This window comes from Falco biarmicus, chromosome 8 (genome assembly GCF_023638135.1).
Source record: "Falco biarmicus isolate bFalBia1 chromosome 8, bFalBia1.pri, whole genome shotgun sequence".
Classification (NCBI taxonomy): Eukaryota; Metazoa; Chordata; class Aves; order Falconiformes; family Falconidae; genus Falco; species Falco biarmicus.
In genome coordinates this window covers 20,898,016-20,919,929 of record NC_079295.1, presented here as the reverse complement: position 1 = coordinate 20,919,929, position 21,914 = coordinate 20,898,016, and the positions used below count along the sequence as shown (strand labels likewise).

The 21,914-nt window shown below is 44.2% G+C and overlaps 1 protein-coding gene across 4 annotated transcripts in view; it reads left to right on the top strand.

Annotated features, from left to right (window-relative positions):
• Window positions 1-270: 270 nt before the first annotated feature.
• MAP3K20 (mitogen-activated protein kinase kinase kinase 20) overlaps window positions 271-21,914 on the top strand; it is a 94,229-nt gene continuing 72,585 nt past the window's right edge. Inside the window, exons 1-3 of one of the 4 annotated variants that reach the window (XM_056348184.1) lie at window positions 359-498; window positions 1,146-1,365; window positions 6,962-7,151. In XM_056348184.1, coding sequence (XP_056204159.1) covers window positions 6,993-7,151 — 159 coding nt within the window. In that variant the 5' untranslated portion in view covers window positions 359-498; window positions 1,146-1,365; window positions 6,962-6,992. Of the gene's footprint in view, window positions 504-1,145; window positions 1,366-6,961; window positions 7,152-21,914 lie in introns of those variants that run through there. The other 3 variants (XM_056348185.1, XM_056348187.1, XM_056348188.1) reach the window with 3 other exon arrangements.

Sequence of the window (21,914 nt, the reverse complement as noted above, 5' to 3'; positions counted from 1 at the left end):
GCGCTCCAGCCCGCTCGCCTCACGGCGGCTGCCGCTGCGGCCGGGGCCCGGGCTGTGCGGGGCCAGGCGCTCCCCGCTCGCCAGTGCGGCGGGGCCGAGGGGTGGGCACGCCGCCCTCCGCGGCCGGAGGCGCCGCCCGGGGCCGCCCCAGCCTCGCCGCCCCGCACGCCGCCCCGCACGCCGCCCCGCACGCCGCCCCGCACGCCGCCCCGCACGCCGCCCCGCACGCCGCCCCGCACGCCGCCCGCCGGCCCCGCGCCTCGCCCCCTACAGGCGGGGCGGCACCCCCAGGCGCGGCCTCGCCTCCCCCGCGGGGCTCGGCGCAGAGCGCGGGGTGGCGCCGCTGCGAGGCGGCGCGGGGGCGGCGGCGGCACCCCGGCACCAACCGGAAGCGCGGGGGACGGAGCGGGAGACGCGGTCGCGCCGGTTCCAGCCTCCTTCGGCGGCCCCGGCATCGGCGCCGCTCGGGTCCCGCCAGCCCGGAGTCCCTCGGGGAAGGTGAGGTGGGTGAGGCGCCCCCCCGGCGCGCCCGGGAGGGGGGCAGCGGCTGCGCGGTGGGTGCGCGCTGCGCTGGGCGGGGGGGTCGGCCGGGCCGCGGGGTCGGACTGGGCCGGGCCGTGGGTGTCCCCGCCGGGCTCGACGTTTCCACCCGCCGAAGCAACTTGGCAGAGCCCTGGCGGGGGGGCACCCGGCCGGCCCGAGCCCCGCCTGACCTTGCGTCGCCCCGGGGCGCAGCCGCCAGCGCCGTCCCCCGCCGGCAGGCAGCGGCGCCCACGCGTGGCCGGGCCGTGCGGCGGGGCGGGGGTCCCGGGCGCCGCCGGGGGCCGGGCAGGGCCGGGCGCGGTGGTGCCGGTGCCCGCCGTGGGGAGCGCGGGGAGCGGCGGCTGCGCGGGGCCGCCCGCCGGGACGGGGCTGGCGGCGGGACACGGGCGCGGGGCCGCTGGACTCCCCCCGCCCGCAGACGGGGCTCGGCACACGGTCACTTCACCCGCACCTGCTGCCTTCTGGTGATCCGGGCGTTAAATCCCGCGGGTCAGGCTGTGAGGTGCCACTGCCCTTCCCTTCCGTTTTTTCCTTCCCCCCGCCCCCGGAGTTCGCCCCTTTCCCACCAGTATGCCTTTTTTTTGCCTTTTTTTTTTTTTTAGCACGTGTGTGGTGCGAGCCATCCGTTCCCCCTCTAACCGGCATGCTTTGCTGTGAGGCTTAGACAGAGCCATCGCGAAAGCCATGGATCATTACTTTTTTGAAATTCCAGAAGCAGAAATAATTTGAAAGCACTGGATTAACTGGGTCGCTGCCTGAAAACATCATAGCTTTCCGCAGGAGGCATGCGGTTAGATGTTTTCAGGACTTTGCCCTGAAATTGTAAGTTCTCACGAGCCTTCTTGTCCTATCTGCCCACACTGTGCTTTGCGTACCGGTGGCGTTGTGTGAATCATGGCCCGGCACAGAAGGGCCACCAAACCAAGGACCGGGACCCAGCAGTCGCGCCCATGCAAGGACCCTGCGACCCAGTGGGCTGGGGTGCAGGTTCGGGTGCCTTGTCCTTCAGGTGCGTTGTTGCGTGCATGCTCCTGGCAGGCATCGCTGACAAGCTTTAATGTCAGCTAAGTGAGCAGTTTAAAGTTTCTCCGAGATAAAATGTTTTCTATTTAAAGTGAAGCCATTAAACCCTTCAGTCTGTGCTATTGACATAGCTCGGGTCGAAAATAGTTCTTTTCCTGAAGCACTCAAACTGTTTAGGCTGAGTTGAACTCTCTTTCTGTAGCACTGATGGTTATATAAATTCAAATAAAATTAGAAATGTTATTAATGGAAGTTATGCCGAATTCTTAGGTTCTGACAAAGGACAGGCTCAAATGTTGTTGCTCCTGTAACTAAGGTAGGCAGAGCCATGCGTCCAGTCTCACTGTCTGCAGGGCTGCTGCTTGGTCTGATTAAGAAAGTTTAGGAATTGTAGGGGTTGTTGACTTTGTTTTAACTTACAGAGAGATCAGAAGATTAAGATATATTTAATTTGGAGTTGTGCTTGGGGTTTGTTTGCATCTTATCCGTCAGCAGTTCATGATATGATAAAAGGGTCTTTTATTTATAAATACTTCCTTCTGCAGTGTCCCTGGTGGCTCACTATCGCTGTAACTCCTTTTCTGTTTTCTGTTTAGACAAGGCAGTGGTTGGCCATGTTTTGGCATTTGACGGGGGGGTTGGGGCTTTTGGGGAAGGGGGTGGCTTTTTTTTTCCTGCTTTGAAAAAAAGGGCTAAATAAATACGCTGCTGCAGAAATCCAGGTTGATATGCTCGAGGACTGTAGGCCATTGGTTGGATAGAAAGGATGATTTGGGTCTAAAAATGGATGGTCAAAGATCCTGAAAGCAAATGGGCTGTTTTCCCAAATAAGGAAACTTGGCACATTCTGCTGTGTATTTTAAGATAGCACAAGTGTAGTGTGCTACTACTTTATTGGCAATATGTTGGCAGCATGCCTTCCGGAAAGAAGCGCTGAATCCTGCTTCGTGGAACCAGACAGTGAAGTGAGGGCAGTGAGTTGTGTGGTTGTTTCCTTTAGTAAATCACAAAGGGTTTTCCTGAAGTAATCAGATATTTAAGGAGCATCAGGTGCACGTGTAAGATGAGGGATGCAATTTTCAGTTCAGCAGCCATACACTGAGCAAAATAAGAGTTGTAGTTACTGTGCAATTTGTGCTGAATTCTTTCCAGCCTCCTGTCTCTAACTTGTAAGCCCTTCAGTGGAAGCTCTCTATGCTCCGGGAGCAGTAGCTGAATGACAGATAGTGGGGTCTTCTGGCTTGTACGTGGAATAGAGCAGAGAGCTGGGCATGGCAGCACTTCCCCTGCAGTTCAGGCTGGTTTGTGGGAAGCTGGGAGGTACGAGTGCATGTGTCTGGATCTTCCAGTGTTACTGTGCTAGGATGCAGGTTGGGGCAGCCTGCTGCTGGGTTGGTTTGCAAGCCATCCGCTTGGGTTCTTGGGGGTTCTCTTACCCTGGGAGGGGGGAATCAGGGGGGAACAGGAGGTGTGGGACCTCAGCAGGGTCTTGGGAAGGGACCCCCATGCAAGTTACACCCACAAAGTGCTCTAATCGCAACAAGCCAGTGATGGCAGATTGTTTCCTACACCAAGCGCTTACTGCTGTACTGAACTGAGCTTATTGTAGCTCAATAGCTTTCTGCAAAGTGACTCTGCGTAATAGAGTCCTGACATGTTAAATACTAATGCTTAATAATGCAAAGCCTATTAAATGCCGCCAAATGTGGCTCAGATCTGTTTCTTTTTAGTGTGAAACCAACAGCTTCTAACAGCATGCTCAAGTAAGTTACTATGAGGAAAAAAATGACACAGGAGAAGGTGGGGATGTTGTTGCAAGATTACAAGCTCATGTTGATGAGTAGAAATAAAACAGAAAAAGGAGCAAGTTGTTGTTGTCGTCACCAAATAATAAAAAAAAAAAAGATCCCATAGGAATAATTGAAATAACCAACAATTGAGTTATTTCTTGAAGTACCTGTCATTCACTGTTTCTGAACTGACAGTTTCATTTCATCGACAACAAGCGACAAAGTCAGTTGCGGTTGACATGGTGTTCGCTGCTGCTACATGATGACAGCAGTTAAACACTTGAAACTGTGTTAGTGGGGAAGGATGGTGCTGATGCCAAACCTTGGTTGTGCTGTCTGCCTGCGTGCGGGGGAATTGTCGTAATGCTCCTGGCCCCAGCCTGGAGACCGTGATGCAGAGGACTGCTCTCCTGGCTGCAGAAGCGTAAGAAATGAAGAGGTGCCTTGCACTGTTGGAATGATGTGCTTGTTTTGGATGCAAGTGTAAGACTGTGGAGTTCAATGAAATACCTGATTTGTTTGGTTTTTTCTCAACCAATGGTATAAACTCAGATTGTTAAGTATCTTTTAAAAGAGGATGACAAGTTAATAACTGTGTGTGGATTTGTTGCATGCAGTTGTGACTCTAAACAGTTGTTTTCTCAAACATAACAATGAGATTGATCTGTCTAATTGAGGATTAACTACCTTGCATCTGCAAACGTGGAGTGATATTTAAACAGGTCTGTGCCTTCATCTAGAAGGAGAAAACTGTATACCTGACTTAGGCTGTCATTAATTCCAGGTCTCTAAGTAGTGTCCCATGCAAATCTACCTTCTCTGGAAAAAAAGCATCTGGAAGAATCTGATACAAATGAATGAATCATTCTTGAAATTATATTGCTTTATTGTATGCTGGTGCCCGTAGCATCTGCGGCTGATTGACTGCTGTAGATAAATTTGAAATTGGGGAAGGTGTTGAAGGAATGAGCAGTAGCTTCTGCAAATGCTTGTGTGCTGGGCACTGTGTTGCGGTTGCATAAATGTTTAGGTAAAGTTTTAAGCAGCAAGGCGTACCCATCAGAAAAGTACTCACTGGTATTTATCAAGTGTCTGGTGTGCATGTTATACCATCTTGAGGTCTGTTTTCTGTGAAACCTTGGAATAACATGTTCTATCTTAGCGTAACTTTCAGAAGTCAAATAATTTACTTGTTTATACAGATTATTTGGTTCTTCTGGATGAGCAATAATTTCAAATAATTTGACAGTTCTTCAGAATGTTGAATTTAGATAGGAAGGCTAGAAATGTTTGTTTCCTGTGACCTGTTTTTCTTTAGTTTTATGTTCCTTCTGCCATCCCAAACACAGCCATCTGCTATCAGCTGTTCACACTTTCCTGTCAAATTTATGGTCCAGTCAGTGCATACGCTTTTGCCTGTGAGTAGCATTACTTTTCTGAATAATTCTGTTGTCAGTAAGGAGACTGCACTGAAGCATAATTACCCATATGCATAAACATGTGCAGGGCTGTGGCCTTAAATTGTGAGGTCTCTGGGCTGGGAAGCTGACCTGTTTTATTTGTCTATAAAGTGTCACCTATGCTTGAGACACTGTGTACACAGCATTAATTTGGAGCAGCTGCCGGAGCAGAGGCGGCAAATGAGCTTTTGTTTCTGAAGCAGACCTGGCAAAGAGCAAAAAGTTAGAACTAGCTTTGCCACCCTCCTGATTTGCAGGAGTGACTGATTTCCTTTCCCTTGAGCTTTCTCTAAATAAAATGTGTGCAAGAGGGTGCAAAAGATGTCTCTGGGATGGCAGGAAATCACACAACAGTGACAAGGTTGAAACAAGAGCAAAAGGTCAGCAGAAGAGTTCAGGCACTTGTATCAGGGAAGGAACTGGCAGGCCACTGGAAGGATGGACTTTATTTCGTGTCCCATGGGTAACCCCTGCTCGTGACTCACGGAGCTGGAGAAAGAGCGTTCTTGTTCACTCACAGAGAGCTTTGTAGGCTGGCTGTTGCTGAAAGGTGTGCTTGAAGCCTGCCCCCTCCTAAACGCAATGCCTTCTGTAAACATAGGTTGTCATGGTCTTGTCAGTGCTTGCGTTTGCAGTTAAGGGTGGTGAGGAGATGTAAAACGAAGCAGGCAGTTTCAGCAAAGGCTCTGTGCAATATCCCTTATGCAATATGTAGAAAAATGTTGGTGTCTTCATCTCTCATTTGGAGAATAGCTGCAACCAAACAGTGCCAGACATTTCTGGTCAAATGATATCTCAAAATGTTAATCAGATTAGCTGCACAGTCAGGAGAGCTCGGGGCGAAATTGTGTCTTTGTGTTTGTTACAGAAGGGACTGGGATAAAGGTGTTTTGGCAGTTGTCAGTGCTCGGTGTATTACAGGTGCATTTCCCAGCCCTGGACATGTAATGTGCGGGCTCCATCTCAAAAAGCCCTAAGGGCTGGAGGCTCCCAGAGGACACCGTATGTTCTGGTACTGTTGTTAGAGTGTAATTTTGGAGGTGTAATTTTCACCAGTAACCCAAAAATCTCTTATCTCTCTCTCTTTTTTTTTTTTTTTTTTTTTTTTTTTTGAGGCAGGGCTTGTTTTATTCAAACCTGTCTCTTTCATTTTATGCTGGTAAGTTTGCTTTTGTTAATAGCAAGTATAGTAACTTTTGCTGGTAACGAAAACTACTTTGTCTAAGCTGGTGCAGGCATGCAGATGGTTCTGGAGGATACTGTGTCCTGCAGTCCTACTAAGGACCTGAGGCTTCCTGATCTTACACCATTAAAAAAAGATGCCTAAAATTAGTGATTATTCATGCATTTAGATGATAGCGTTTCTTGGAATTCGCTATGGGCATAAGCTTTTATCGCTGTGAAATCTCCAAGAAGGACGTTCTGTTCCCCTGGCAGCAGACATGGGATCATCTCTTGAAACTGCTGACACCGGTCTTGGCATAGGCTGCAGAATTTCACATACTGTAACCTAGATAAATTACCGTGTACTTGTGCTTTGTTACAACATGCGAACAGAACTGAGTCACTCGGGAAGAGACATTTACCATGGCCAGGTTTTTCCACATCCTCGCGCGGAGCAGTCCTACCTTGCCGCAAGCGCCGGCAGCACGCGTGGTGCGTGCCAGGTTGCCGCTGCCCGCCTGCAGGAAGGCTGCCGGCCCGGCCGGCATCGCGCGCTGTGTGCGTGGCCATCGCAGCAGGAGAGCTGGCATGCCAGGGCGTGCCTGCGCTCCTAGGCAAGCTCGGAGCAGAGGGCACACTTCCCGGCCATCGGTGCGCTTCGCTCGCGTCGGGGAAGGCAGCGACACGCCTGCCTTTCACAGAGCCGCTTCCAAGGTGTTCGGAAAACGTCAGTATCGCTCTGAAGAGTATTTTTAGTCATTTCTGTCTCCCAGCTGCTCCTAATAGCTTGTGCAAATTATGCAAACATTTGCGCAGCCTGTTGGAGTGTGAGTTCCCAGGCTCTTTTCCCTACTGTTCCCCACGGATTATACTATAGCGTGTTTGTGGTGACAGGTTCTGGTTTTGGGGTGTTTGAGCATGAGTGAGAAAGTCCGTAAGTCCTCAGAGCATATGCATTAATGAAAGCTTTTCTCTTCACAGGTTTTGCTGTGGTATATTTTGTCATTATGAGATGTCGTCTACAAGTGCTTCATTTGTGCAAATTAGATTTGATGACTTGCAGTTTTTTGAGAACTGCGGTGGAGGGAGTTTCGGGAGCGTCTACCGAGCCCGATGGATTTCTCAGGACAAGGAGGTGGCTGTAAAGAAGCTGCTCAAAATAGAAAAAGAGGTAAGAGTGTACTTTTCATTCACTTTGCTGTGGAAACAAGGACAGAAATTATTTTCTGGTGTCTCCTGTCCTCTAGCTAATGGAGGCAAACTACCTTGGGCTGTTTGTTTGTTTAATTACAAAAACCCCATAACTGGATGATGTTACAGTAAAGACACACTGAGGGAGCCTCAGCTGAGGATGCCGCTGATTTAAAGCATTATTATACTGTTTATTGCCCTCTCCCACTTTTCTTGTTTAGTAGCTCCTCTCTGCTGTGGTCCTAAGGAGGAGAGCTAGCTGCACCTGTGGAGCTAGTAATTTCTCTTTAATACTGCTGGGCATGTTGCTAGATAGGAAGAGGTAGCGTTCACTGTCTTTGCCTGCTTCCATTTTCTCCCGTTTACATCTGGTCTTCTAAGCTCTGTGGTTTGTATCTGTACGTTCATGTGTGTTGCTTGGAGTTGTCTCTTCCCTGGCTGCTGCAGGTTGTGATCTGGAGCTCCACTAGCTCTGAGATAATCATAGCCGTGCTTCAGCTTGGTCTCACCTTGCAGTGAAGTTTAAGCCTGACTGTTCTACCAGTCACCTTCCCACACGGCATCCTGTGCACCTGAAAAGGCAGACAGGTCCTTGGCAGTCCTGTGGGAAAAGGCAGAATTAACTTACTGCACATTTACCAGCTAAGGTTGGTTTGAGTTTGTGGGGGTTTTCTGTCTTTTTTTTTTTTTTTTTTTTTTTAAGAAGACTTGTAGGTTTACCTAAAAATACCTCCTGATCCTCAGCTTTGTACAGTCCTAGCAGAGACACACTGTGTGTGGTCCTCACGGCGCTCCAGCGTGCCTGCTGCTCACCACTGCTGATGCAGCAGCGAGAACACACCAGTGTAGTGATGGGCTGCACAGTTACTGGACAGATGTTCCAGCACGTTTATATCCAACTTGTATACAATATTCTCGAAGTGTTTGAAGAAGATAGTTATAAGCTTGAGGACGGCAGGGCAGTGCTAGGCATAACATGCTTGGTAAATAATCAGACACCGAAGTTCATCCATCCACTGCTGCTGCAGCTGAGTTAGCATGATTACATCATGCTTTGAGGTGGGATAGGCATGTTTGATTGTGATTGAGCAAGTTGCTGTCTAAAATAATGTGGCTTATGATTTTTCCAGGATGGTTGGAGATGTACACCTTCAGTCCAATATTCATTTGTACCATTCTCTTTGATTCTACTATTTGTTAATACCAAAAGATATACAAAGACAAGTAAAATTGGTGCTATGCGGTATTGTAATGTGCTCCTTAAAAATCAACTGGCTGGCAGATCTTGGTACTGGTCAGTGAAGTATCTTTATTGAATAGGTGTGTTTGTGGTGGGATTTTGCAGGAGTCTGCTAAACCAGTTGCTAGATACTTCAGGCATTTTGAAAGAAAACTTAAAAACAGTATTACTGCATCTTGTGATGGCATAAACCTTAGTGGAATGGGAAATGATAGAGAAAGTAGGACCGTCATATGTTTTGCTTGACACAGTTGGGGCGTTCAAGAAAGATATAAACGGCCAAATACAATGTTTAGCTTGTAGTAATGAGGCATACAGGTTGCATGCTAGGAAAAGGAAACTGCTGGAAAGAATTTGGTACAATGTAAGGGTTTATTTAGTAATTCGTAAGACTTGCAGCTCATAAAGAGCTCCTATCATGGTGCTGTTAAGTAAGTTAGGTTAATGTCTTTGCATATCCAAGTGAGGATCAAGTCATTTGTAAGAACCAGGTGTCTTATCTTGGTTATGTGGGGCTGGGGAAATGGGCGTTAGGCAGTAGGTGCAGTCCTGGTTCTGCTGTGTTTAAAAGAATGTCAACCAACTGGAGGGGCAGCCCAAGGTGGACTGCAAAACACAAGGAGTGGAAGGCAGGGGGGCTGTGGATGGGTGCGTGTCGGAAGGGTGTGATGCACATCATTCAACAGGATGACTTGACAGAAGGGGAGCAAGTGCCTTCCAGCACAAAATTGTTTATTTTCCTTCAGACTGATCATCACTTGCAGCTTAAACTCAACAAGACAGGTTATAGTTGGAACAGTTTGTTGTGGGCACCTTCTCTCGAAAGTTTTCTGGGGAGACAGCAGATAGGCAAGTAGTGATGCCTTAAGTAAGTCTGGCTAGTTTTGCCAGAACTTGTCTGTCAAAAACCTTAGGAATTAAAAAGTAAAAGCTTGTTTAAAAAAAGTACATTTTCATATGAAGAAAATGCTGGACTCATTTAATCTAGTGCAAAAAGTTACTGCATGAACAAATGGTTGGGATCTGAAGCCAGACAAATTAGAATGGGAAATAAAGCACAAATTACAAGGAGTGAGGATGACTAACGCTTGAAGCAGACTACAGACTGAAAGAGCAAAGGTGGAGAATCCTTTCCGTCTCTTCATGTCTTCACGTTGAGATGTCTTTTTGGACAGCGGTTTTTGTCAAGTTGTTGAGCTCAACACAAGAGCAGCTTGCTGAAGTGTAGTGGCCCATGATGTACTAGAGGCCAGCCTCTGTGGCCTGAAGGTCTGTTCTGACCCTCACGGCTGTCGAGTTGTTTACACATGTAGTATGTTTGTCTGTAGTGTTGACAGTAATGAATGTCTGTGACTGAACTGTCCTGAAAGTCACAGTGAGTCAATGGCTTTTCTGATAACAATAGAAAAATAACTTGCCATAACTGTATGTATCTGTTTAGTAGATATTTGGATGGTTTCCATTTAGTCCAGAAAATTAATTATTACTCTTCCTGGTTTGTTTGAAAGGAAGTATCCTTGTAACTCTATGACTGATTGTCTTGTGTTTCTGTTAACTGCTGCCAATAATCCATAACAACTGATTAAAGGGAAAACAGGACAGTTGGGAAAAGCTTGCTCAGAGGAATTTCTTGCTAGCCTCGTCCAAGGGCACAAGCCAAGTCAATAGAGCTGTGGTATCATTCTGCAAATATGTTGTATCTGTGTTTCATTTTATTAAACAAGCCAATCGAAACCAGCAAAGATCCTGAAGACTTCATATTAGCCAAGTGGCTAACAAGTTCTAACATGTGAAACAAAGCAATTTTTGTTTCAGTATATAGCAGCATATCGAACTAAAATGTAGGCTCGGGAAAACTTACAAATACTTGGAAGGGTGTTGCTCAGACAGATTTCTTCAAAACTTTACAGTCTCAGAAATGGGAAGACATCTGCAAGGCATTAACTTTTTACAGACAGGCATTAAAATGTGACTGTATGGGAAGAGGTGCATGTTTATGTGAATAAGGTACAGCTAAATAGGTCTGCTGACAAAAATAAATGTGCTGCAAGGCCTTGATTAGAGTATCAGATTTGAAAACTCTGGACAAGACTTCTGCTGGTTAAGTAAACCATAGGAGTGTGTCTGGAGTGATTAAATAACAGCAAAACCAAAATTAAATTGCTATTTTACTATCCAGTCCAAGCACTTTAACAGTTTTAGGTTTTAAGCAAGGAACAGGAATTCCATGTGAATTGTTTTATGGAAAATCAGACCATCGGCATGATGTTTATGATGCATGTGGCAGGAGTAGAAATGCCTCCTGTAGTACAATGCGTGCTTGCTCCTTTTGCCCTAAGTGATAATTATGTGTACTCACCGAAGAAAATCGCACACCTACTACTCGGGAAGTTACTTGGTATTTTTGTGAATGATTTATATGAATTACTGGATAAGCCTGTAATTTGGCACCCACCGGAATGGATGGGAACGATTGGGCCCAAAGGCCTTACTGTGCAAATTGCTGGCAGCTCTTTTGACTTCATTATCTTGAGCAGATAACTGGAGGAGTGAAATGTTACGGATGTTGCTTTATGCCTGGCCATGTTAGCTTTTCACTGAGTAGCACTCACCTCTTTTGATTGTACCTCTCTGAAGCTCACCTCTTGCTTCTCACTGCTTTTGAAGGCTGTGCTTTCGGTGGCTGGTTTTTGGCAGCTGGCATCTGATCTAGGCTGTAGTTCTTCACCAGGAGACTTATTACTGCTGCAATTTTACCTGAAACTTGAATTTAATTTTAATGTCACTGCTCTGTGGAAGTACTCCCTGATCCATGAACTGTCTCTGTGCTATGGATGAACAGCAGTATTGCACCTGATTTGCTTGCTTCAGCTGTTACAACCGTGGTACTTCGGTAGGAGTTTGTTTGGTTTCATGCAGTACAGCTGTTCCTGGATTCCTTCAAAATGCTGGTTGGTGGTCTGTGCAAACTGCAGGAAGGTGGTGGAAAAAAAACCCAGTAAAATGTAACTGTAATCTAGTTAGGAAATACTTCTGGTCAACTGACAGAACTGACTTCTGCATGAAAGATGTTAGATTGAATAGGATTAACTACTCATGCTTTTTGTTCAGTCATGTCTGTGCGATGCATTTGAGTTTTATGACACTCAAAAATAAAAACATGTTTTTACTAGTTCTGATGCTATATTGCTGGAAGTCTTGACTACCATAGAAATAAATTTTATATTTTTAGGTTTTCTTGTATGTAGTATGTATGCAATAAGCTTTAGGGGATCTTTTAATGCTTCATAAAATTTTTTGTACATATATATAATGCAGGGGGGTATAATGCAGCTTGTTCACTTTTTCAATTTTATGATCCACTTCTGGAAGGGACTGTCCAGAACACATGGATTGTGCCCGTACCTTCCAAAGGGGATGAGTTAAGTATAACCACGTGCATGCCATTGGACTTACCTCACTCATGTCTGTAGTCCTAAAACAGAGCATGTGGTAATTTTAATGTGGGTCATAAGAGTAAGGACTGGGAATGACTTTCAAGAGTAATAAGAAAAACAAGAGAGTAAAATAGGGCAAAACAAACCAAACTGAAACTGATACTTAGCCCTGACAGGACTAAAAATAGTAGATGTTCTTTTTGCTCACAATTTGTATCTGGTATTGGTGCTTGGGTGCCAGCCTTGGCTGTAGCGAAGGACAATTTTGATGCTTTTTAACTATTTTATTAGCTCTTTCTAGGAGCTCCTACTCCTTTACCCCCCTCATGTCTGACTTGGTGAGTATTGAGAGTGGTTCAAGGTAATATCTGCCAGGAAATGTCTGGATTTACCTGGTTCCAGCTCGGAGCAGGGGGATGGCAAACCCTGTGTTTCCCACCTGTGGTCCTTTTGTGCAGGTGCTATTGCTAATGAACAGTGAGAGAGGGCTTAGAGTGCGTGCGGTATAAGGGTCCATAAGGTGCAGGAGTCAAATATATGAACTTTCCAGACGTATCTGTGCCTATATTGGAAAATTACAGACTTCATGAAAAAATGAAAGGTTGTACATCCCCAGAGTAAGTGATCTTATGGGAACCCTTCCAGCTCCATATTCATTTAAAGAAATACTGCTATATCATGTTAACAGCTGAAAGGAAATAAAACTGCATTTATTATACCAGAGGGGTGTCTGAAGATGTCTTTGTTTCTTTTTTACGGAGTCATTATTTTGCAGGCTTTTCTGTTTCTTTTTTATATTTTGGTAAAGGAAATGGCATAGAGCACTCCTCCTGGTGCTGACTGGCATATTCCCGAACAGTATCAAGAGGACACTCGGTACCCTTTGTAGACTGTGGAAGTTGTCAGAATGGGTTCAGATGCTCCAGCTGTTGCAGAATATGTATCTTGCAGAATAAATCGTTTTGGATAGGGCAGACTTCTGCAATAAATCTCTGCTTTTGAGTTTGCCCTACTCTCGGCTTTCATTCAAGGGGGATTTTCTGGAGGCCTTGATTTTGTAAATGAATGTCATGTTTTCAGATGTCAAGAAAGTCACTGCATTAGATTTTCTTAGTGGGTGCTTTGCATAAGACTGTATAGTAAGTGTTGAGGGGTCTATGTGTTGCAAGCAAAATGATACCAAAACTCCATTGGTATTTGGGAGATACCAGTATAATGTAAGACAATGTAATATTGCTGAAGAACAGGCTTCAGTTCCGTTTTCTCTGCTTCAAGAAGAAACTTAATTCCACTCTGTCTCTGCTCCCCCAAAAAGATCTTAAAAATTTAACAATCCAGGCACAGAAACATGCTTTGTCTATATTTTGCTACATTTTATTGTAGCAGATTTTTTTACTTGTGTAAAACATTTTTATACCACACTTTTCATTAGATGAGTTAACGTTTTTCACAGTTGCTTCATGTAAATAATGAGTATTTGTAGCACAAGTTGTGTGGCTTACTGAGGTTTTTTGACCAGCTTCATTTGAGATTCTTACTTACAAAGGCTTGTGTATACTCGTTCTTTTAAATCAAGCCAGTTTTGGCTTAATTTGATTTAGACATCATCTTCAATGAAACTGGCATGTCAGGGCGCAGGCTGGCAGTCTGTGGCTTCAAAAGTTATTTTGAGTCAGTTGAGACATAGTGACTGTCAGCATTGTCATCTTAGCTTGCAATAAATGAGAAGCAATTTTGCAAGTGCTGGGAAGCTGGCTGTAGTCATATTTTAGAAGTTACCTTATCCTTTTTTTTTATCAGCTAAACCACCATATTTTGTACTGAAATTGTAAATAATTAAGCACACATCCTTCTGTTGACTGGTGTGCAGAACAGTGACTACATAAAAAAAACTTGATAAACAGGTAAATTAATAAGCTAAGATGCACCAGATATATCTGTTGTTCCCTATCACTTGACTCTTCAGTTGCCCTAAACTTTGTCCAGGTGAAGCAAAATTACCTTGCATGTGCTGCTGGTCAAGTTGCCATAGCTTGGTTGAGGCACAGGAACGTACTGTGTGCCTGATCCCTGGGTTAGGAATATCTCTGTGAGGTCTGGGGCCTCTTACCTCAATTATCTTTAATTTTGTTTTTACAGAAGGTGCAACAAGTTTTTATGCCAGCATTCTACAAATTATGGATAAATGTTGTTTAGAATAGGAGAAAAAAACTGTCTCTGATTATTTAGAAAGCACTCTTTCTTATCCTTTTTGCTATCCACAGTACGCAGCCTGTTAGGGTATTATTAAATATTATTTAGTTTCATAATTAAATGCCATTGTGTCTTGTCTTAATTATTGTGTCAATCTGCTGCAAGTTTTTGTTTGACAGTGGGTTGCTCAAGTTGCCAGTAGATACCTAACCACAATTAAAGGGGATTTTTCCTAGTTCTTTATTTTGCTCTAGATATGTTTCTCCCTTTTCTGTTTTCTTTTTGCATGGGCTCAGTTATTATTTATAATTTGGAGGAGAGGTTCTGTTGCTTATCTCTCTGCCAGCAACCCTTGACATCAAACGGCAGCTCTTCTGTTTCCCCTCCCACGACATTCTCTGACCTCGAGCTTCTGTTAAAGTGATCAACTGCAAAATGGTATTTTTGGATGTATAAGCTGTCCTGAAGCTTTGCTGTAGAACTCTCATGGATATGGAAGAGAAGCTTTTCTGTCAAGGTGGTGTTTTAGGCTGTTGCAGGCTCAAGTAATTGAGGGTTGGTTCAAGTTAGTCTTATCTCTTCATTTGTCTGACTACATAGTTTTCTTAAAACAAGGTTACAGTACAAAATTGCGTGGCAGGTGAGATCTAGTGGTAGCTTTAGAGTATGGTAAGTGTGTGTTTGAGTCTTGGGTGCTTTGAGGGACAGCTGACGATCTGTCTGTGACATGCATTGAAGTCTCTTGGTGTTGCAGTCCCTGTGGACACTAATTAAATAATTTTCACTCAACTGCAGCATATGGAATTATTGTTTCTGATACTACCAAAGTTGCTTTTGAGGTGTGTGGAAGTATTGTTTGAGTCTAACACAGTTTCTGGCTTGTTGAACGCCTGTGTGATGGTACAAATTAAGTTAGGGATCTGTGCTGGAGTTGATGTGATCTGTGTCTGGGGTCATCAGTCTTGTGGAGGCTGTTTTTCACAGAGGTATCCGAAACCGAGCACTGAGGCCACAGTCTTTGGTTGGGGACCCCAAAGTACCTGCCATGCACATGGCAGCAATGGAATTTTGAACAACATGTTTTGCCCTCTTAAGAGGGCAGTAAAACACTGAATAGGACTAGGTATGTCCTCCTTTACTTGCCTTCCCCGCCCTTAATTTTTGACTGGCTTTGCATGAGTTGCATAAGGGTCTGGGGCACAAGATTACTTGAAAACGTTGAAGAAGAATATATAAAAATATATATCCTAACTTTAAGGGAAGCATAAAAATAAATCTTTTTAATTGTAATGATGCAACTAGGACTGTAAAAGTTACTTCACATTTACCTACTGTCACTTGTTAAGGTGCTGATAGAAAAAGTTTTCCTTTTTAAGTGGGCAGTATAAACAGTCACAAAGAAGCATTCGGACCTGTTTATGTTAGCTGAAAGCTGCAGAGGAGCCCAGGGAACAGCTTCAGCCTTAACTCTTTCTCTCGTACTCAATTAATTGCACTTACACACTGGGGAGATGGGGCCAGTAAGGGCAATACAGAGCTGCTGTCTGACCCAACTGCCTCCAAGCTGCCCTGTTTGTCTCCTAAAATGTGTTTCATCTGTTAGTGCTCAGCTACTGGGGAGGGATCCAGTTTGCAAATACATGTTCATTTATTAGATTAATGTTTAGTGAACCTCCATTCTGCATAATTTCTATTCAAGAAAGCTGGCTCCACTGGGAAACTGGGGGACTCGAGTAACGGTGATGGTTCCTGTGCCTCCTCTGTGTCCCCTGCAGCTATGGTGCCTGGTGAGCGGGGCAGCCCATGGCACACAGGAGGGACCCCCTATGGCTGCAGCTCCTTGGCGACATAGTGCCTGGACCCTGGATGTCACTGGAAGGGGACAGTTGCCACACATCTTCTGCTTCGCTTCTTCTGACTCTAGTTGCTCATTTATTTTACTCCATAACCTCTGAAAATTGAAGTTTCTTATGGATAAATGTTGTAAGTAGGGGAGAGAAAAAAAAAAAGTGTCGTGATACGCAAAACCCGCAGGTGTGTATCAGGCACTTGAGTTTACAGCAGCCAGATTGAAAATAAGCATGGTTTGTAAAAGCCCTTGAGCTGCTGTAGGAGAAGCGAGGAAGCTGTTAGTAGGTGCAGGAAGGCAACGTGTAGTTGCTTTGTACAGAGTTCATCTTTCGGAAGGTAGAAAAACCAAAAGGCAGGCATGCAGGCTGGGTGGGTGTCAGCCTTTCGATGGAAGCTGAAGCTCTCTGCAAGTTTTTATCTGGCACAGGCAGAGTAGGAGAGGTGAGTAGGTGGTTGTTCTGGAAACTTGTTAGAATAATCTAGTTGCTGCACCCTCGGGTGAGTGAGCAACATTTTCTGAGAGGGTATCTTTTCCTTTTCCTTGGAAGAATCACAGAGCAGAGAAAATGTAACTGTGCAGTTAGAGGGGGGAAAGCACAGAAATCATTCATTCTGTGTCTAATTGTATAATAACCTTAATTTTAGTAATGTCAGATGAATTTGCGGCAGTCGTATCAAAGATGATGGCTTATAAGTAGTGATTGGTGGGTTTCCTTTTCAGTGAACTGTGTACTTTTAATCTCCTAAACCATGGGAAAAGCTTTTTTACTTTTGACTTCTATGCAGTGTGTCTGTGTGTGCTGGGCTGCTACATGTGATGCAAGTATGTAGCAACAGATGGCTAACATTTGGAGCTGTTGAATTGCTCTTCCTTTTGGATGTTGCCTTGCTAGTACCCCCTGTAAGAGTTTGCAAGGGCCCTAAAGGCATGTATGAGATCCAGAACCCCACTTACTGGGGCCACACATTTCGGAGGTCTGCTCTTAACTTTTGCTTTTTTGGTCATTTATGTATTTATACCAAAGTCTTTGTTATTGTAAAGTCTTCTCTCCCTGCCAGTGACCCATCTGTCCTGAGCAGAAGTTGGCAGTGGTGTGGTTTCTGGCACCGTCCCCCAAGTGGTTTACTCTGTTCCCATTGCAAACAGCTTCCCTGTTGGTGCTACGGTTCTGGACAGAGTCCTGCGATTTGTCATGGACTAGGAATAAAGCTCTGTTCTCCCAGGGTAAACAAGCATATTGTTACTTAATAAATCTGAAATCCGAATGATGAAACCTCTTGCCTTTTCATTACTCTTGTTTCTGTGCTGTCCTGTGAGAAGGGAGAGATTCCCTGCCCATTACGGCTGTTACAGAGACGAATGTGGAGTAACAGCACTAACAGGGTGCCTGGCTCAAGAAATTCAGGGTGAGTGACACTTGATTCTGTAACAACACTGGCATCGGCTGTTAGCTCAAGTGACATGGTCGTTGCCTTGAAACTGTGACCTGAGTTCCCTTTCTGGGAAAGAAAAAAACCCGCAGACCCATTTCAAAGACCAGGGCAGCTGCTTTGTTTGTCTTTTAAAATCTGTATCTCTGCCTTTTTGCTTGGTCAGTGTTTAGAACCATTAAAATGTAAACGTGACATGGGGACTGAGATCCTGCAGCTAGAGCTCCTTTATAATTACATATTCAGCCACAACTGTACAAAGGAAAATGAGAGTCCCTTTTCCTTTATATACCGTGTTTCAGTTTTGCCTTAGGTTTAAATTGGCATTTTGGACTGTGTTCACTGGAGCCACTGAAGAGCTTATCAGAAAAGGAAGGAAACAGAGGGAGGGAAAGAAAGATTTCCAAATGACAACCTTTTGAATAGTCCAAGTTCAATCCCTAAAACAAAAAGTGGAATCTTTTTTTTTTCTAAATAATGTGCTCTACAGTCTCACCTCTCATCTTGAGAAACATGAAAGAGCAAGTTAAAGAGATGACCCAAATCACAGAGTTCCTTTGAAAGAAGAAATTCAGCTGTTTTGAACACTTACAATCAAAGGAAGTGGTTTCCCTAATTACATGAACTATGTGAAAGCTCTCAGAATAGCTCTTCCACCCCAGGATTCCTTGCACTTTAGAAGTTTGCATAAAAGCTCACATGGAGAATCAGATGCAAAGTGTTTGATTCAAATTTTATTAGGCAGAAGTGAGCATACATTCCTATCTCTGGGTTTGACAGCTGGTTGGGTTTGGACCACCGTCCAGGGTTTGATGGATTTCAGTCTTGTACTTTAAAATCTTTCACTCTTCAGGTTCTCTGGTGAGACACCCCTTTCAAGAGAAAAGTAGAAATGAAAAAATGGAGAAGGGGTAGAGGGGTCCCTTTGTGAGCTTTCTGTTGAGGATTCTTCTTAGGCTGTTCATGGTTGTGAAAATCCATCCCTGTACACAGCGTTTAAAAGAATGAGGAATTTTAATTCCTCTCATTTTAAAGAAGCTGTGTATCTTAAAATATATATTTGGAAGATCTGGGATCTGAATTCTACGACTTCAATGTTATTCTAGCACCACCATTTACTTCAACCCATCAGAATTCTGAATTCACTAGAGACTTTGAACAAAACCCCAGTATTTTCAGAAGGTTATTACACCTTGTGTTTCTTTTTGTGCATATAAAGGTATGTTAGTCTAAACTAAAAAGCGAGGACGTTATGAAAAGATGCAGGACACTTCTAAAGGCTTAAAAGCTCTGTTCCTAACAATTTCCTTTTCAAAAAAAGAGGTTTGCTTTTTTGCTGGTTTGGGAGTAGTGGGAGCAAGCAATGGAGAGCTTGAAGCAGTATCAAGATAATTTTCGAATGTAGGCACCTGAAGTTAAGTGCATCATTGGCCTAACTGAAATGCTCAGTTTTTGCCAAATTTTGGCAGAGTAGGGTATAATTTTTTTTTTGCTCTGTAGGAGGTGTTTTTATTTCTCAAACAGTTTATTAGCTAAAAATGTAGTTAGGTTTTTAGCAATTTATGAGCATTCATCACAAAATTATCTGTCCTGAAAGTGCTAAAGACAGGTATCTAATCTTTACCCAGCTAAAACTAAAAACGATTCTTCCTTTCCAAACCATCTCTGAAACTAACAATGTAGTACTGTCCCTGTGGATACAATATGGAATAATTCATGGTTGAATTATTAATAAATAATACTTGCAAGGTTTGCAGTTATATGTGAGACCATCACACTTGCTCTGCACAACAGTGATCACCAAATGGGTTTATATTCTCCACTCAGAGCCAACTATGGTAATTATATCCAGATTTGATAAAGATAGAGATAATTGATGAAATGGGCCTTGAAGAGAAATCTCTAAGCCCTCCGAACTGCAGCAGTTCAAACTCAGGAAGGCAGGCAGGCAGTGACTGCCTTGTGGAGATACAGGATCAGCTGAAAGCTCTTTATAGTAACACTGTATACTAATAACAAGATGCCACTAATTCCACCTGAAGAAGAAATGTTACTCTGGGTACCTTTTCCCTGCCAATACTGCATCTTTCTTGTAAGAGAGTTAGCCTTCCTAAGCTCCACGGTGGGGTTTTTTTTTCCTTCTCCTTTTTTTTTTTTTTTTTTCCAGGCAGAAAGGACTTTCCCTGGGATCAGGGAATTGCCCCCTGTAAGTGAACACCCTCAGCAGGACAGTGGTTTTGCAAGTAAAGTGCACAGCACAGCAGCCGCATATGTGGAAGGGGAGGGGAGATGTCATGTAGCATTATAGCACTCTGACAGGGTGGAAAAAGAGTTCTGGCTGTGCCCACTAGAGAGACGTGTCTCGGGCAGCGAAGCTTTGTGATCGCTATTGCTAGAGGATGATTTTGCTTGGACGAAAGAGAATGCTTAAAGTCGTGCCACCCTTGCTTGAGCTGAAGGCGGCATGGAAAATTATATCTGCTTGTGTCTGATCCTCAGTGGGAGCTGATTTCTCCCTGAATGTAAATTAGAATGGTCCTCAGACAAGTTTTGCATACCTTTGGTCTTGGAAAATGGGAAGCTGTGGTATATGGGATGCTGTTATTCTTCCACACCAAAGGAGATGTTGCAAGTTTGAATGTGCTCTGTGCCACCAAAACAGCACGGAGCTCCTGGGCCCTGGATCCAGCTCATGTGTGCGCTCTGTTCATTGCAGTGAACCTTGCCAATCTAATCCTTGTCATACTCAGAGCATAAATCAAACAGTAATTGTGCAAGGACTACAGGTATTGCTAGAATAGGAAGAGATGCAAATTCTTTATGCTGCACTCAGGTTCAGACTGGGATTGTCATTAGCTGCAGCCTGATGCCTCCTCTTTGGCTTTTCAGGTACAGCCCATGGGAGAGAGGTTTCATTAATGGTGTGACCCTGGTCCTGAATTTGCTGTGGGCTCATGTAATACATTCCCACTTCCTCTTCGCTGTTTCATGTATTGTAGGTCCTCAGGAAGCACAGTGCAGGGTGATGGAGGAAGTAGTGCAAGTCAGCTGTTTTGTAATCACAAAATAGATGATCCCCAATTTATTAACCAGCCCTTTAAACGTTCTTAATTCCCCCTTGGGTATGTGTGTGATGCTTCTCTCATATTTATTTCTGATGTGTCTGGAATTTTTCTAACAAAGTGGTGGAAGAAAAATTCAAATTAAGTGTGAAGGTGCACATTACTGGTGTGGAAGTAGAAACTTGAAAATGGAGAAACGCTAGAGCTGAGTGTGGTTGCAAGATGTTCTTTGCCTTTAGATGTTTACCCTAAAATACACTGTGGTTACACTGTGGAACTTTATTGCAGTACTGTTATTTTTGCATTCAACTGTATTCCGTTTACCACTTTTCCTACATCTGTCATCTTCTAGAAATTTTCATCTGTTTGTGTGTGTGAGTTAGAACAATTCTCAGAAACACTTTGTACATGTTAGAGGATGAGAATTAATGGTATGTGTGATGCTGTGATTTTTCCACATTTCCAGCTCTCCTTAGAGGAAATGCTTCCGGCTTGCATGTGCTCCCTTCGACCAAACCATCACAAAGCTGGAGCAGGTCTCAGGCTTTGTGTTCTCAGTTTGGCTCATTATTCAGTTTAGCTCTTTCTGGTGGGTTTGAACCACAGAGCCAAGGTTGTAGCACAGACATGGATGGAGGTTATAGTACCTCTGGTCGTTCTGTTGTAACTTTGGGGAAGGAACTGGCTTGGGATACTGCTCTGTGGTTGGAGAAGGGCAATGAGAAGGTCAGACTTTTGGCTTAATTTGGTGTCCTGTGGTGGTACAAAAACTGCGAGTTCTCTGCTCCTTTCAAGTCTGCGGCTCACAAAACTTACTGCCTCTGCCTTTGAGGGATACCAGGTTACTGTAACTAGTCTCTCTTACTCTTCTAGATAGGTTCTATCTAGATTTCCAGTTTTATACAAAGTGGATACTGATACTGATACACTGATACTGGTATTCAAGTTACTGCCTTTTTAGATGATGTATTTTGAGGCTGACCACTTCTATTCTTGTATAGATAATATGTCAACATAATTTTTTTTTTTAAGTTTTCTTTCTGAAAGCGATTTCTTAATAACAAGGATTAGAAATGAAATTATTTTGTCTTAGTAGAAAGAGCTTGAGCTACCGTGAAGGTAGGCAGAAGAATCCCAAGAAAAAAATAAACAGTTGATCTATTTTCCTATAAAGGTAAAAGCTTGAAGTTTCAGGTTTTGTTTAGTTTTAATTTTTTGACCATCACTACCCAGTAGGGGTAGCATTTGAGCCAAGTTTCTAAGTCAAATACAATTTTCAATCTTAGACAAAGAAGACTGACTTTTCTGAAAAGCAGATAGGGAATTTATGTCCTGAAACTTTAGTTTTGTTGGGAATGGAGACTCTGTTCCCTAGTGGTCTAGGTGGTAGCGTGGACGTAGCCAGAGAGCTGCTGTGGAGTTTGTTGTTCTGGCTATGGCATGATGGCATGGTTCTGGTTAAAGGGCAGTGACATGCAATTGGAGAAGGTGCAAATCAGATTTTGGTGGAGTTGGAAGTCCTGTGTTTC